We start from the raw sequence: 18,311 nt of genomic DNA on the forward strand, positions 1-18,311 counted from the left end.
AGGCTAGCAGGCTTGTCTTCTGAATTTGCAGACAAATTCTACTGCGATATATAAGTAACAGACAAAGAGGAGTGCACCATTGCTAAGAGTCATTGCTGAAATAGAAATTATAGGGCTGGCTTGGTCTAAAGCTGTAGTTACATTTTACTGTACCATAGCTCACTCAGAAACAGGAGAGGTGGCAGGGTTCTGTGCTGAAACAGAAATTGTAATAGGGCTGTCAGTGTTCTTAAGTCTCCAGTGACATTCTATTGTGTCATAGCTCATACAGAAACAGGAGGGACGACATTGTTGTCGTCACTCTTCAGTCTAAGTCATGAAGATACTAATCCCTCTACCTAATGTGCAAAAGCCTATGTTCAAGCGCATAGTGGTTTTAAGTCAGGGATACAAAAATGTCAATAAAAAGCTTGTACCTTTTTAGAGAAAAAAAAAACCTCTCTAAAAAAAGCTGAAAGTTTACTGTAGAAAACATAAAACTGCCAAGATACTATTCTACCCAAAATATTAGCAGGCATACCAGCATCAAGAAGCTCCCTTCTCTTAGCTAGATTTCAGCACCTGCAATCTACACTGTCATCATATTCACCCTCATCATTGTGTACATCTTCCTCAAACAATACGAATTCATCCCCGCTGGAATCCACCTTCACAATAGTCTGTGTACTTTGATATAATTGCCGATAATAGCCTTCCTCATGGAATTTGTAGTTCATTTTAAAGGCAGAGCTTTCACGATTTTTGGGCAATTCCTTTAGAGCAGATCAATTGTCAAAATGTTGTGCTGCTCATCTGCATCTCCACTGGGTGTCTTGGGAAAGCTAGGTTTTTTCTGAGAAGCAGTTGCAAGATGTTGATAGCTCTTGGATCCTGGCGAAGCGAATTAAGTCCTAGATCTACAATTACAATATAGTCAGCGGATTTGCTTCGTTTTATTTCATCCTTTAATTTCTCTAGCTGCTTCTCAAAAAGTATAATTAAAGCAATCACTTGACTCAAGCTAACCGTGTCTGCACTCTCTTCACAGGTAACTACTTCGCTGAACTAAAGTACATTCCCCTCAAATTCTAGTCTTCTTGCAGCTGCTGCATTCTCTTACATGCTGTTGCAGAATCCCAAAAATGACCATAAATTTTTCAGGACACAGACAGCATCTTCTGCATGTCATTTTTTAAAAGTTCTGTAACACCAAGTTGATTGTGTGAGCAAAACAGGAAATGTGATGGAATTCCACCCCGCTGTAATGCTCTAACAATATTAGTGGTGTTATCAGTAATCACATATCCTCAGGAGAGTCCAAGCAGGATTATCCAGGTTGCAATGACATCACTTAATTTTTGTAACAGATTGTCAGCTGTATGCCTCTTAGTGAAGCCGCTTATACACAGAGTATTCTACTTCTGAAAAATGTGACATACTTGGGTACATGCTGCTGCTGTTCCTTGCTGGTGAAGGTGAATCACCAACCCAGTGGGCTGTCACAGTCATGGTAGAGGTGAGGAATTGCTTTTCTACTGAAATGGTGTCATGATGGAGTTTGGTAACAGGGACACAAGACCTCAAGTAACTGTCTAAAACCAGCTGCATTAATAGTGCATTGGACGCAGATCTAATACTAGCATAGTTCCCATGGCGTCTGTGATCCGCTTTGCGACTGGGTGACAGCTTTATTTTCTTCCTCTAGCAAAGGATTGTTTAACAGTCAATTGTTGTAAACTACTAGTAGTATTCTTCTGGGTTGAAGATCCACCCCCAGCAGCGGGACTAACGCTCAATAATTCCTCAGATGAGTCATGGTTAGTGGGGAGTCAAGTAGGATTTGGGAGTGCTTGTAGACAGTAGACAAAGCAATAGTGCTCAATGTCAAGCAGCATCTCAAGGGCAAATAAAGTATTGGCATGCATAAAAAGGGGCATAGATGCAAGGCAAGACAGTGTAATTTTGCCACTATATAAATCGCTGGTAAGACCTCATCTTGAACATGGAGTACATTTCTGGGCACCACTCTATAAAAAAGATATTTTGGAACTAGAAAGGGTTCAGAGAAGGGCGACAAAATTGATAAAGGGTATGGAGTCATTAAGTTATGAGGAAAGGTTAGCAAGTTTAGGCATGTTTACTTTAGAATAGAGGGCGTCCAAGAGGAGATATACAGAGAACTTTCATGGGAACTTTTTACCCCAAGGACTATACACAGGACATGCAGTCACCCCCTAAGGTTAGAGGAGAGGAAGTTTCACAACCAGCAAAGGAAGGGGTTCTTTACAGTAAGGGCAGTCAAGATATGGAATTCACTGCCAGTGAATATGGAATTCACTGCCATGGCAGATTCAATAGATATGTTTAAGAAAGGGTTAGACAAATTTTTAGCGGAAAAGTGTATCCATGGAGACCATTGTTAATTAAAATGAAGGATAGTAGTGGCTATAGGGAAAAAATAGGACTGCAATATTGGATGTGGATTGATTTTTCCCAATTGAAACAAATTGGCAGTTGCTTACTCTGGATCATTTTCAAATATAAGTGAAGGATCACAGGAGATCCAAAATAGGTTGAACTTGATGGACTGGTGTCTTTTTTCAACTTCATCAACTATGTTACTATGTAAAAACCTGGACCTCAATGAGAGGAATTGCTGAACTTTACCCAAACAGCAAGTCTAAAACCCAGTGCCATAATAGATCAGCTATTTACAAAATGGTAAAGTACATTAAACCTATAAAATTGTTATCTAAATAGCAACATCTCTCATTCTACTTTCAGTCATAGACTGAATTATATATTCACCATTATAAATGTAGTCACCGCCTGTTGCCTTGTCCTGTTGCACCTTTTCTATGGTATGAACTTCAAAGAGAAAGCCACCAAGGAAAGAATGCCAAAAACTCAAACATGCACATTGTTTGGAAAGGCAGGATGGGCTTGTGAGAAATCTTCCATTGCTGAATTAGCTGAATGTACATTGCCTTAAAATCAATACTAGAAGACGCGGTAAGGGCTCAAATATGAGATCTACTCATGATGCACTACTAAACATTTTCTAGCTTCAAGCTTTGATTAATAAAAACCTCTCCTTCAGAAACAAATGTTTCTTATTAGATTCATGGACATCTTATTTAAAATACATTACCAACGATCTAAAAGCTAAATTTTAGCCGGCAACTTTAAGTCAGAACTAAACACTCAGCTCTCTGAGAATCCTTTTGTTGTTTTTAACCCAGGAACATTTTTGCTTAGAACAACGGTCTTTCTTTGTTACAAAACACAACCAAAAAATCCCCTTATACTATAAAATTGTTCTTGATATTGGAAAAAGTAGGCAGGCACATACTGTGTTTACAAACCAAAGATTAACATTCAGTGTGTGAGATAATAGGAGGAATTTGACATTAGTCTATCCTGAAAACCAAGAACTAGTTGCGTTTCCCACGCATGAGTGGTCAGTGTGTCTAGAGTATAAATATAGAGGGGGGTACAGTCGGATACCACTTGTTAATTGTAGACGCCACTGATTCAGAAAAATAAAAAAATACTGCGGGCCAACAGAGGAAACATGAGAAACTTAATTTTATAACTGAAACATCAAGTATTAGATTTAGAATTGATATCAAGACATTTGATTGATAATCAAACTCACATAAGCATCAGATGCTGCATACATTCTCTGGTCATCACTAAGGGGCCATCTGTCCCACCTGCTGCAACGCACAGAGTTATCCTTAAGAAGTTGCTTGTTGAAAAAGTGCTTAACCAAGCCATTCAAACTCCACTTCTCTTTGCATTTAACCTACATAAAGTGAATTAAATATAATTTGATGTTAGTCACATATCAAAATCTGCAGATCAGGATTATATTGACAAGCATAGGTGTGAAATCTATCACAATTAATCTTACATTCTAATTATGCATTATAATTTAAAGCTGCAATCCCATGAAAAAAAAAAATGTGTTTATTATTAACATAAGTAACTCTGGGTGTCAATAAGAAGAAACATGGTGTCCTTACTTTTTTTCCTTCAAGCTGTTATCAATGATTTACAGTGTCACCCGACTACCATGGCAACCACAGTCATAACATATAATGTAGTGGGCAGAGAGGCTTTGGAATGTCCCTCTTCCCAGCATGTTCATTAATAGTACAATCCACCCTTTATCTCCTTGCTCTCCATCATGTACATGGAGGAAGCACTCAGGAGGTACATTTACTAAAACTTCTAAAAAACAAAAGGGGTTGTTTCTAGATTGGCTGCTATAGGCAACACCTCCACTTTTCATTTTTACATGTTTTAGTAAATCTATCTCCAGCTGACCCTCTCCTTAGGAATGAGATTGAGTACTGAACTGCTAACGTGTTCCAGCTGAAAGACACTGCAGCCATTTAAGTCTCCCCACTGAGAGATTTTTGCAAATCACATTCATGTTACTGAAAAATCTATGTGGGTTTGCAGATTTGAACGTACTGTCCAATAACTTAAGTGTTTCGGCATAGAAATACAGTATTATTATTATACATTAGAAAAATACTCAAACATATTATCAATTTCCCATAGGATGTCCACATATCGACCAAAAAAATTAAACATTTTCACACTGAATGTCACATACTTTTTGGTTGGCCAAATCAGTAAGTTCAACAAATCCTTTCAAACTCAGGTCAAAGTCAGTTAAAAGCTTCCACTTATCTCCTTCGATCCCTACACCAACTTTCTTAACAGAGTCATCTTCTAGCAACCTCTTAAGACCCTTTGGAAAACCTGTGCAAGAAAATGAAACAGTCTAATTATATTCTATAAACTTGTCTAGAATAAAATGCTTTTAAATAACCCAAGAGTCTTACATACTCAACATACTATTTTTAACTGCACACATCGGTGTTCCATCATGTGTCTGGGTTGTGCACCATCTACTGTAACGTGAGTGGGATAAAAATTGATGGTGAAATTAATATGCTTTATACCTATGATAGACATACTTATGCTAGTAAAGTTACTGAATTCTTTAAGTACACTGGAGGAGATAGATGATAATTCCTCCTTTACTAAACTGCTCTGAGCCTGGACGGAATACAAGAAACACGTAGCGTTTTTTCCCCCAAAGTCTTAAGAAACTTACAATAACCTTTATGAATTGGGCTCTTCGTCTCTATCCACGTCAGAAGCCCTTTTCAATACCTCAATCGGGGAAAAATCCTTTCTTTCCTGAGTCCTAAATCCATATTGACTACTGACGTCAAAATATTGGCAAAAATGTTGGCAATGCGTCTCAACAGGGTTATTAGTGAACTTGTACACTCCGACCAAACTGGTTTTATGTCCGGTAAGTCAACTGCCATTAATTTGCATTGGCTGTTTTGTCACTTGCAACTGAGTAATGGGGGGGCTGACGAAGCAGTAGTGGTGTCGTTGGATGCTGCTAAGGCCATTTGATTCTGTGGAGTGGAGGTACCTTTGGGCAGTTCTGACTAAATTTGGTCTAGGTATATATTAATTGGGCGCAATTGCTTGATTTATCCTCTGCTACAAGGGTATGTGTGACTGGCTATGTTTGCCGGGGCTTTAATCAAGGGCGCGAGACAGAGATGCCCTTTGCTGCCTGCGCTATTTGCATTAGCAATAGAGCCCTTTGCATGTGTAATAAGGGTTTACCCAGAGATCCATGGTCTTACCATGGGGGATAGAACTGATACCATTGTGTTATGTGCGGACAAAGTTATTGTTTTTGTCGGATATGCAATGCTCTCAGTCGCACTTTTGAACGCAGTGAATAGATTTGGGAAATACTCTGGGCTGCAGGTTAACTGGGATAAATCTAATATCGCTCTACTTAAGGGGGCTTGCCCGGTTGGTCCAGTTGTCCATCTTCCCCTGCAACTGATCTCTAAATTTAAGTATTTGGATTTTTAATAAATGAGTCAGTATATAGAATTTAACATTCAGCCTCAAACTGACTATTTAAAAAGTAGGATGCATGCTTGGAAACAATAGCCGCTCAAGTTAACTGGTCGACTCGCTCTTGTTGTAATGGTCCTGCAGCCAAAGTTCCAATATGCTCTGCATCAGGCGCCGAGTTATGAACAACAATATCATGACTTGCCTGGGGTAAACTTCTGGGTTGCATACTAAAACTGGGAGTGGGTGTGCTTTCAATAAACCCAAAAATGTGCCTCTTTGGACTTGATCTGTTTGCAAAATGCATGAATTTATTAGACAATTACTGTCTACCTTGTTCATGTTGCCAGGAAGTGGAAGGCATCTGAGCGTTCGAATATTTGTAATTTGGTCAGCCTAGCTAATGACACATTTGGTCTTGAAAGAATCATGTAAATGAGTCGTAATATGTTGGATCAATATGAAAAGATTTGGCACAGGTGGATAAATATTCCCCTTTGTCCTATAAGAGTTAATAAAATTGGATTGCCCTCTGTGATTTTGTTTTAGACAGATGGCCAGTCATTCTCCATGTCTTTACTTTTTGTTTGTATTGTACATTTGCATTGCTGATTGTACTGTTTACGGTCAAATGCAGACTATATTCTACTTTGTCTGTTTACTTTTTTGACTGATTGATGAGTGTGATGCGTGTGTCTGTTTTTTTTTGTTTTAGAGACTTCTGCATCATTTGCAATGCTTGTTTATATGCAGTGTTTAATTAAAACGTTAGTTGCCCCTGTGTGGGCTAAGTTTTCATGACTGTCACAAAAAAGAAAAACAATAAAAGTTTAATTTTTTATTTTATTTAATTTTTTGTATTAGGTGGAGATATCCTTTAAGCATTTTTGTTGGGTAGGTTACTGCTGACACATTATCAAATAACCATAAATAATTGAGAACATAAATCACGAAAATTGTATTTCAATACGCACAATATTAGTCAAGAGCTCTCTTACAAGTTATTTATTTGCATGGCATATTCCAATTCCTCTAACTTTTTTTTAGTGATAAATGCAGTGAAGTATTATTACAAATTAACATTTATAATCTGTGAATCTTATCTACAATACATATATTTATCAACATATAAAAACATTTAAGTATAACATACTTGTCATGGAGGCAATGTGGAATAAGTAGCATTCCCTTTCTGAAACGCACAATTGGATGAGGGAAACCCTCCCTGTTTTTCCCATTGTATAAACAACGGGATATTCAATGTCAAATCCAATAGCATCTCCTTCTCGGACATACGCTCTAAAATATAAGTACATGACAATTTAAAGGATAAGCACAATTTTTATACACACATTCATTAATTACATTTTCATAAAAACGTGACTCAACTGGCTAACCCAAACTACAACAAAAAGCATTTTTAGTCTTTAGTTTAACCACAGTGCAAGAGATCTTTAACTGAGAAAGAAAAAACCCACAGAACACTTACATTTTTGGCACCTACCAATAAGATAAAGCTGGAAATTCTACACGCGAAGTATGAATTCCCATAATCATAATCCACTTAATCAAATACATTGCCTATTTGAAAGGGCTCACCTGATCATCTCTGACAGGAAAGAGCAGTCATTTTCTTCAATACTATAGGAAATTTGGCCATCATATTTCAAGAATGGGAGAGTGTCTTCCAAAATGTTCTTCTTCCAGACAGACTTCTGATTAGTACATGAGAACACAAGTCAAACAAACAGAGCTCACAAATTATCCACAATCTATTACATTAACTGTTTTGTCCATTTATTACCATCAAGCTGGCCATTAACATTCTGGCCATTCATACTTACACTGTGGTTTGCGGCTGAAAGCGAAAAAAAATCAAAACAAAAAACAAAATAAAACACAGTGTATATGTATATGCTCGGGGAGGGAATAAGTTTATTTATTTAATATGATTGCTATTGATTTAAAATTGAAAGTCATGACTGATTGTGGGTAGAGTGTAATTTAATAATTAGACCTATTCCACAGAGGTATAATCCTACACCAGTCTGACAGAGGTAATGACTCCTAAGTCAGAGCTGTCCTGAAGAGAACACCTCATCTCCTGCGTCTGTGCTTTTTTTTTTTTTTTAAACCTCCTCCTTTCCCATGGTGGTGCATCTTCAGATGGGCACTCCATTAGCACACACCCACGATTGGGTTCATTTACCAGGGGTTGGCTGTAGACCTCCCCCATTCCTCAGCTTACTTGCAAGCACCCTACTGAATGTGACTCCAGCACATCTACTAAAACAGGAGAAAGACTCAGTGGGCCTGCAGCTGCTGGCACATAGACGCAAGGGCCATGAGGCATATTACACAACTAACAGTACACAATAAAGAGAAAGGTTTACATAACAGTAGCAGGTATACCAGCCCACCTGGCAACATTTAAGAATACACTAGACATAAAATACATAAGAGGGGTGTCCAACACGCTAAACCCCTAGTTTTAATGTCCTGACACGCCCTTTTGTCACATTATATACTCACACACAAAGAATGATTTATTTAAATTGCAGTAATAATACATGTGCAGTAAACGTGGCCATCTGCTCATATAAATAGCATAGTGTGGTATAGACGATCCTCCAGGACTACAAGGCCTTTAGGAAACTCTCATACAAGTCATTTCTCCTTAATCCTCCATATCCCCATGCTGCAGAGAATTCAGTTATTTTTCTAACAACGCCCCATAGAACAGAACCAGAAGAAAAACAAAATCAAGAGACAGAAACTACACACCCAAAAAATGTTTTAAACAGTGATAAAAATGTTAAACAGGCATAAAAAGGGTGGGTTCCCAGTGTTCTTCAATGGATTCAGAGAAAGGGGTTTAAAGCAAGTAAATAAATCCTGTTATCTCACTCATCTAATTCAGGGACACTGGTTCCATGAGTCCAAAAGCTGTTTCTCCTCAGAGTCAAAGTGCACAGCCCTGTCCAATCGCAACTGGCAGCCTTGGATGCAAAAAACAGGATTTATACTTACGATAAATCTTTTTCTCTGAGTCCATCTGGGGGACACTGCTTAACCAGCTTAACCAGGTGGTTGAGTAGGGAGGGGAGGAGTCTGGCACCTAAAGAGTTAACTTTTTTCCTGCCAACAGCATATCCCTCCCACATACCTCACATACCTCATACCTTATACCCACATACCTCAGTTTGATTACCAAAGCCCTAGGACGAGAGGCCAATCAACCAAGATACACCACTCAACAGATGGGGGAGTGGAGAGAAAAGAAAAAAGGGGGGGACCGCAGTGTCCCCCAGATGGAATCAGAGAAAGAGATTTATCGTAAGTATAAATCCTGTTTTCTCTTTCATCCATCTGGGGGACACTGCTTAACCATGGGGACTTACTAAAGCAATCCCTCTGAAGGGTGGGACCGCTCCGATCTCCCTGCACGTACACACTATGGCCAAAGGAGGCGTCCCCAGACGCAAATACATTAATTTGGTAGAATTTCGTAAAGGTATGGACCGAGGACCAGGTGGCTGCCCTGCACAGCTGGTCCACCGTGGCTCCATTCCGTGCCGCCCCTTCGGCACAGGGAGATTAATACAATATAATCCTCCTTAATTGTCAGGGTAAGCCATCTGGCAATAGTTTGCTTAGATGCTGGCCATCCCCTCCTAGAAAAAAACAAATAAAACAAATAGAGAATCTGTCTTACGTATCTTTGCAGATCTCTTAACCTATATACGTAATGCCCTCACTACGTCCAAATACTTATTTGTTTTTGTTCCTGGAGTCAGAGGTTCCTCTCTGAACACCGGAACAACTATTTCCTGATTGATATGGAAACCTGAGACCACCTTAGGGAGAAAGGACAGAATAGTCCTTAAAACTGCTCTGTCCTCATAAAAGACCAGATAAGGTTCTTTGCAAGACCCTTTTAGCCAAGGCAATGGCAAGCAGGAAGACTGTCTTCCAGGTCAAGAACCGCCACTCTGCTGAGAGTAGAGGTCCAAAGGGAGGCTCCTGCACTCCTTGCTTGTTTTTGTATGACACTGCCGTGGCATTGTCGGAGTGGATGCGGATCGGCCTTCCCTGAAGAACACTCTGAGCTCTCTGTAGCACCTTCCAGATGGCCAAGAGCTCCCGCATATTTATGGAAAGACCCCACTGTCTTTCTGACCACAGGCCCTGTATCCTTAGGTGAAATACCACTGCCCCCCAACCACTCAGACTGGCGTCTGTGGATACCAGGACCCGAGCCCACGGGGCAAAGGATCTGCCTCTTGTTAGGTTGTCCTCCAACAACCACCAGCTGAGGGACCATCTGTGACTTTGTTATAGTCAAGAGCCAGCCGTGCTGTTCCAGCACCCTCCCCGTAAGGCAAAGATGTTGTTCCAACAACTGTGCTGTTGAAGCCTTGACTAACAGATCGTCCAGATAAGACACTAACTGCACCCCCATGGAGTGAAGAAGTGACGCCATAACTGCCATAATCTTTGTAAACACCCTTGGGGCTGTGGCCAGCCCAAATGGAAGAGCTCTGAACTGATAGTGAGCTGTGCCTATCGTAAACCTGAGAAAAAGGCTGATGCCCTTCTCAGATCGGAACGTGGAGATAGGCATCCCTGATGTCTATAGATGCCATGAATTGGCCTGTCTCCAGGCCATTTATGCCCGTTCTCAGGGATTACATCCGAAAGGAGTCTGCTCTCAGATGCAGATCTAACTGCTTGAGGTTCAGCACTGGTCTGAACGAACCATCTGGTTAAGCAGAGGGAAGGGACTGTCTCCTGCTTCCCCCGGCCCTTGAACTGGTAGTCTGGCCTCTGCCAGCCCCGCCCCCGCGAAAGGGCTGTCTGAACTTCAACTACCACCAGATATTTCCACAGAAAATACTAACTAATCTTATGAACAGGTCAAAGAAAGATAGTATTTTTGTCAACAAGAGAGCAATAATAATTTTTTAGAATTATTATGCTATTCCCCCCGGGAATGTACTCAGAATCTTATACCTCCCTATCTCCTATAAAGAGTATAAAATCTATTTAGCCAAGGGAAGACTGCAAGCAGCTGGTTTTCCTTCAGATTGGCTGCAATCAGCCCAGAGCATCCCTGGATCCTAATGCTCACCAGGTAACCTGGCCTTATATTTGGAACCGGGAAAAACACTTGGCACATGTTGCTTTATTTTTCTCACATTGTTAGTAGAAAACAAAGCCACCACATAGTAAAATACAGGTACATACCAAAGGTATCCACCCAGAAATACTAATTAATCTATGAACAAGTCAAAAGATAGTATTTCCGTACATGAGAGCGATAATCTTTTATAAATATTATGCTCTACCCTCAAAATGTAGTCAAAATCTATACTTCCCTATCAGTAGACCCACTACATAGAGAGTATAGAATATACTTAGCCCAGGGACGGCTGTGAGCAGCTGTAGACCTTCCAGACTGGCTGCAGTCCTCACAGCATCCCTGATTCCAAATGCTCACCAGCTGATTTAGCATTGCCTTTGGAACAGGGAGAAAACCACTTGGCACATGTTGCTCTATTTTCCTCACATTTTTAGTAGAAAACAAGCTACCACACCCAAAGATAGTATTGCTGTTCCTGAGAGAGCAATAATCTATTATAAACATTATGCTCTTCTCTCAAATTGTGGTCAGAATCCATACTTCTCTATCAGATCTATAGAGAGTATAAGATATAATTAGCCAACCAGAATGGCTGCAATTAGCACAGAGCACCTGCTTCTTGGTCAGTACTCACAAGCCAATTTAGCATTACATTTGGAACAGACCATCTATTTGGCACGTGTTGCTTTACTCTTTATCAGCCCTCATAAGAGAAATAAAAATAAAGTCACGTATAGACAGAATAGGCATAACACACAAGATACTTTTCAGAAGGGAGAGCTGTAATCTTTTTAACATCAAGCTCTCCCTAGTATATGTGCCCACAATAATTATACTTCTCTATTCAGCATATATAGAGAGAATAATGATACTTAGAGTTTGGAGATGTGTGTCAGCAGCTGTACTTCCTTCCGAATAGCTGCTGTGTCCATTTCCCACCATAGGGAATCCACGTGCTCTCTCAGCAGAGGGGGTGGGGTGGTTTTCTTACACAGCTCCCCCCTGCTGGCTCTCTGCCCAGAATACTTGAACAGATCATATGTTTCGCACCAGTTGTTTTACCTTTATCAGTCATGACAAGATAAGGAAAAAACAAAATCACGTTTCATACGCACAAACACTTCCACAATGTTTATCAGAAAATACTGACTAGGTTATTTAACATATCATAGTATTTCTGATTAAATAAGACAGGTTGGGGAGCTTATAGTTTTCTTTAACCTAAAGCTCTTTCAATACATTATAGTCTTATAATACATATGCCTACACAGAACAAATATAGTGATATTTAGTGGGGAAGATATGTGTCAGCAGTACACTTGTCTCCAAATAACTGCTGCATCTGACCTCCTTTTGTATTTTGGCTCCAAAAGGGATCTACCACCTGATCACTCAGCGGGGGAGGGAAAGAGGTGCTTCTCAACACATTCCCCTACCGCTGGCATCTCCTTCTGTGTCTCTGCTAACAGCGATTTCCCCTTTCTACTTAGGTGAAATCCTGTTGCTTTATTTTTCTCACCGCAAAATACAGGTACACATTCATCTATGAACCAGTCAAAGATAGTATTTCTGTTCCTGAGAGAGCAATAATCTTTTTATAAACATTATGCTCTTCTCTAAAAAATGCCGTCAGAATCTATACTTCTCTATCAATCCTATATAGAGAGTATAAGTTATAATTAGCCAAGGAAAGGCTGCAGCAGGTTTTCCAGAATGACTGCAATTAGCACAGAGCACCTGGGCCAATGCTCACAAGCCAATTTAGCATTACATTTGGAACAGACAATATGTTTGGCACGCCCAAACACTTCCACAACATTTATCAGAAAATACAGATTAGGTTATTTAACATATCATAGTATTTCTGATTAAATAAGACAGGTTTGGAGAGCTTTATAGTTTTCCTTAAACAACAGTTCTCTCAACACATCATTGTCTTATAATACACATGCATACACAGAAGAAACAAAGTGATACTTAGCGGGAAGATATGTGTCAACAGTGCACTTCTCTCCAAATGACTGCTGCATCTGTCCTCCTTTTGAACTTTGGCGCCAAAAGGGATCTTCCATGTACTCACTCAGCAGGGGGGGGAGCGGAGTTCCTTAAACACATTCCCCTACCATTGGAATCTCCTTCTGTGTTTTTTCATTAACAGCGATTTTCCCTTTCTGTATTTAGGGGAAATCCTGTTAGAATGTGTTCCCCGTAAAGCGCTATCACTAGCGCGCCATCCTTCAAGTACCCACTACCATTCCATAGGAGGAGGGGACTTGGTATGCTCCAGCTGGCTTCCGGGGAACGGCAGCAGTAATGGCGCTTTCTGCCTAATGGCAGCGCCCGTCCTGCTATCAGCGGGGAGAGTCTCTTGCCGACTGCTTCCCGCTGTGAGAAGCGTTTTACCTCCTCTGTCTGCGGGGCCACCCCCAGCTGACAGGTGCTTCTCCCACGAGTCAGCTCAGTTGTACACAGAGCCTCTCGCTGCTATCAACAAAAAAAAATCTTTGAAAAGCAAAGAAAAAAACTATTACCAGTGAACAGTGTTCACGGTCTCTTGGAGCTCTTCTGATGCACAGCCCTTCTCCTAGGGCACCCAATTCAAACTGAGGTATGTGGGGAATTGGTGGGAGGGATATGCTGTCAGCAGGAAAAAAGTTACCTCTTTAAGTGCCAGACTCCTCCCCTCCCTACTCAACCCCATGGTTAAGCAGTCTCCCCCAGATGGATGAAAGAGAAACCTAGAACCTGTAAAATTGTGCTCCTTGTGGCCACGGGACATAGCTGCTCATACGCCCAACGAAGCGCTAAGCTGAACTGGCAGAATGAGCCTTTACTTTATAAGATCCCTGCTCCAATGTAAGTTTGATGAAACACAGAAGTGATCTATTTGGCTATAGTCTATTTAGATGCGGGCCAATCTGTTTATGAAGCATAGTGTGACTGGATCACTGATAAATAACTTATGGTATCAATTTATTTAAGGGAAATAGCGCAGGACGCTTATTTATAGAAATTGCCAATGCACTTATTTTTAATATTTTGAGATAGGAAATCGTTATTTCTAAGATCAGGGTAGAAAAAGTGTTTTTTCTGTTTTGACCTTTCAAAAGCAAATACCTGATTACTGATGTATACCTGATACAATAAGTTGGGTTTTTTTTTAAAGCCTTTGCATATCTTAGTGCAAGGAAATGCATTCATGTCTGAGGTATATGTTTGATTTCTGATAAGCATTTGTAAGTCTGTTGTGTAGTGTAGAGACTGTCCTCATTAAGGCTAATTAAGTCTATTCAATGTGAGTGACCAACACTTGAATGCACAACAGGGGGGCCTGTTACCTGAATGCAGGTCCTGATAGACAGACAGAAACTCTAAACAATGGAGACAGAACATCTGAATGGGGGGATGTGGAAGTTAAATTGTGTTAGATGCAAAATTAGATTACATCCTGAGATTTGAGGGAATATTCTAGATGGGTTGAAGCCAGCTGGGTCCAAGGGGCTGGCTTACCTCTGCTAGGAGTTATGTCAGAAATGTATAAAAGGTGAGCTGTGTGAGCATGTATCTTCTGATTTTCATCTGACCTGATCACCCTGGTACCTTCAACTAGGATGAGAGCAAATAAACATCTTGCTTCAAGACCTGCTTGAAACATCTTTAATATTGCTGTATTCCTGTGATCTGCAGATTAGACCCAAAATCTAATCCGTTCTCCGGCTGTCTGAGGTTTGGGCCAACGCTTTTCCAGCACCACCGCTCTGCATGCTACCTGCAGCCATGGTCAGTGTGATAGGCCAGGGGGGATCCATCCACAGCAACCCTGATCTATAGTGAGAGGTCAAGAGTACCAGCCGAGGTACACCAGCAACGAGGTACGCTAGCAGCATCAGTGATCCAGAAGGAACGTGGTTCCGAGTGCCATAGAAGGAGCTCAGTGGTGGCACCATTGTAAGCTCCTCCGAATGCGGCAAGAGGCCGCATTTAGGATAACGAAAGGGAATGGTGGCAAAGTAAGCCCAGCCAGTTCCCAGCAACAACAGACAGGGTAGCATAGGCGGTCCATCCTGTCACACATAGTATAGGACCAGAAGATCATCAGTCTTTCTATAGTGTAGTGTTATTCTGACATACAGTACATATCTTTAATGTCCTAACATATAGTGATTGAAGAGGTCCCTCTTCGTCCTGAATCACAGTGTCCTGATTTAAGTAGAATAAGAAATCACTTTAGGCTGAAAGGGTGGTTTCAAACTGAGAACAGCAATATCTACACAAAAACAAAAAAAACAACAGACAGGGAGATCTAAAAGACAGAGGCCCCAGTAGCAACACACTCCGGGCTGTTGAAATAAGCAAAAGGAAAAACAAACAAACAACCTTTCACATGAAAAATTTGAAATCTATTCCAGTGGTATAAAGTGAGCTTGTTTTAAAGCCTTCTAAATTCAGTTCCCAAGGAACTAAAGGAGGAATAAAAAATAGCCTAAAATACGTTACACCCAGTATAAAAGTCTGCAACTCCCATAAGAAACTCCCATAAGAGCACTACCCTCTTCTGGAATAGAACACAGTGCGGACATACAACTTTGAGTGCACTCAACTTCAGACCATTAGCTAAGCAATCTTGTAGCAACAAAAGGAGCAGGGTCAACTGGAAAGAAGTCATCGGGAAACTTCTTATTCTCACACCAAGAAACATAGGTCTTCCAGACCCTTTGATCATTTTTTGCAAAACAGGTTTCCTACCCTGAGCATAGTTTCAATCATCATGTCGGAAAAAAAACACTTCTGTACTGATGGAAAAACGGTCCCTGGATTAGCAAATCCTTCCTTAGGAGAAGAAACTACGACATGCCCAAGAACGTCCGTATAACATGTCGTTAGCCAGTCCAGTGCCACCAACAGCATCCGATCTCCCTTTTTATATTTTAGAGATTATGTGGCAGCATCGCCACGGCAGGAAATATGAGATGAAAATCCCATGGAACCATCATGGCATCTAAAAGAAACACCTGCAGACCCTTGGCCTTCGCCCAAAAATACTCCACTTGTGTTTCAGCCTAAAGGCTATCATGTCTATGTTCAACTGATCCACCAGTGTTCTCCCCAGCACCTATTTCCCAGTTTGCTCCACCCAGCTGTTTTTGCTTGCAACCCAGCTCTCGGAGCCCAACAAGAGTTCTATTGTAAAGAATAATTATTTTTTTCTTCTATTATAACAGACGCTATTTAAGCACTACAGTTAGCAGTGTGTGTTAGATCACTGACCACCAGTCTGACCAGTCCTGAAAGGTATGGGCAATAACCTCCAACATTTTTCATTATTATTGCAAAGTATTAACATCTGCCGCCACCCGGCTGCTTCTTAATGCCACATGGCTGGCAAAATTTTCTGCTGAAAGATGTCCCCGGTAGAGGAACCATTCTCTCGGATGCCAGACCTGCCTGCTGGTATGACCACTGCCAATATTGTTAGAACATTTTTTTCTGCCCATTGCATGATCCTGATGATTTCCTTCATTGCAAGGGAGTTCTTAATGCCTCCTTGATAGTTAGCATGTGCCACTGTAACGGTGTTGTCTTACTGAACGCTTATGGCTGTCACAAACTTACCTGATCCAGACTGCTGTGTTGTTGATTTCTCTGCCTCTGTGCACAGCTCAGCACTTCCTGGCTTGGGCAGTCACATGATAGTGACTGGGAGGCAGCATATACAGTCTGCAGAGTATATAAAGCTCACCTGGACACTGCAGCTGTGTCAGACCTACAGGTTACAACCTGGCATCTGGCTCTCTCTGTGTTCCTTCTTGGTGTACTCTGATGATTCCCTGTGTATGGACCTTTTGGCTTGTTAGACCACTTCTTCTGAATATCCGCTGCTGTCTGTGCTCTTGTGTATCTGATCAGGCTATCCATACTGACCACGCAGCCGTCTGTACTCCAGTGTATCCAATCTGGCGTTCTTGTAATTACAATTTTGCACTCTCCTGTGTGCTGTGTTTCATCAGTGTATCTCACCCGGTGTTCCACTGATTACGGCATAGGATTCTTCTGTTTGTGCTGTCTCGCTTCAGCTAACTAATCCTGCTTGCCGTGCTATACTAGATTACCGCTACGGAGTCTACTCTTCATGGTCCAGTATTTAGTCTTCTACCAACCGTCTATCACGTATCACTTCAGTGGCCTAAACTAAGGGCCATGACCTGCGGGCATCAGGCAGTAAAAACCATCCTGCCCTGGCTCCGCGCCTTGGGAAGCCCTACACCGGCTGATAGAAATCTCCTGTGAGACGTAACACTGGCTTTCCTGCAAGAGAAGTTGTCTCTGAACTAAAGTGTTTAACACCATCTGTTAACTCTAGGACACTGGTTCGAGGCAGTTGTTCAAAGACAATGAACATGGAGGTTTCATATGGCAAATAGATGACCCATGTTTAGGTTGTCGACCTTCAATCACTAGAGAAGTGAGCATTTGTGGTTCCATTTATACAGCTTTTAGTCCAGTGCTTTTTAAATGTTTGGTTTAAATTACCAATTTATGAGGCCTATGTATTATATTTGAGACATTAAAAATATAATTTTTTATATACTATTATCTTTGGTCTTATGTATCCTGCCATGGTTTCCTTTGATTTTTCAAGCTAAGACCACACCTATATGTCACTATTCAGCGCTGCCTTTTCTTTTTGGGTGGTGGATGTTTTTGATTAGGGGCTAGCAATTAGTCCTGCTTTGCAGTTGCGATTTGTGTTTATTTGGTATGGTGGAGCCCAGCACGGGATTCCTTTTTTCTACTATTGTTTATTCCCATAAAATCAAAAACCTGAATTTATTTCATTTTTTAAACTGAAGGAATCAAGTAATGAATAATTAAAATGGCTATTGTAGAAGTGCTAAAACATAAATAGCAAAGAGAAATGAAATGCATTGTCCAGTTGTGGACAATGTCCCCTCTTTCATAAATGCTCGCTCCCATCCCCATGAAGCACAAAGGAGGGGTGTTCCTCTACCGAAACCACTCCTTTTACCTAATGCTACATCACACTTTAGCTACTTTAGCTCAATCTGTTCATTCTTTTTTAATACAGCACTTCTATTCAGCTGTAATGAAGAGGGCTAGGCAGACTGAGTACTCCCTTTTTGAGAGTTGCAACACTATAAGACTCGCGGCTTTGGCTACTGGGAAGGTCTTGAAAAGAGACCCCGTCCCAATTTACTTGCTACCTAATTGGGACTGATCAGAAAGATGGGGTGTTGCAAAATATGGGTAAGCACTTTAA

At 40.9% G+C, this 18,311-nt stretch overlaps 1 protein-coding gene across 2 annotated transcripts in view; it reads right to left on the reverse strand.

The window, feature by feature from the left end:
- The window catches only part of WRN (WRN RecQ like helicase), a 163,136-nt gene that overhangs the window by 140,270 nt on the left and 4,555 nt on the right, over positions 1-18,311 (reverse strand). For both annotated transcript variants that reach the window (XM_075204601.1, XM_075204600.1), the window contains exons 3-6: positions 7,489-7,604; positions 7,043-7,188; positions 4,607-4,755; positions 3,638-3,787 (exon numbers count right to left, since the gene is read on the reverse strand). In XM_075204601.1, coding sequence (XP_075060702.1) covers positions 3,638-3,787; positions 4,607-4,755; positions 7,043-7,188; positions 7,489-7,604 — 561 coding nt within the window. The remainder of the gene's footprint in view (positions 1-3,637; positions 3,788-4,606; positions 4,756-7,042; positions 7,189-7,488; positions 7,605-18,311) is intronic.

Source organism: Mixophyes fleayi, chromosome 1, assembly GCF_038048845.1.
Source record: "Mixophyes fleayi isolate aMixFle1 chromosome 1, aMixFle1.hap1, whole genome shotgun sequence".
Classification (NCBI taxonomy): Eukaryota; Metazoa; Chordata; class Amphibia; order Anura; family Limnodynastidae; genus Mixophyes; species Mixophyes fleayi.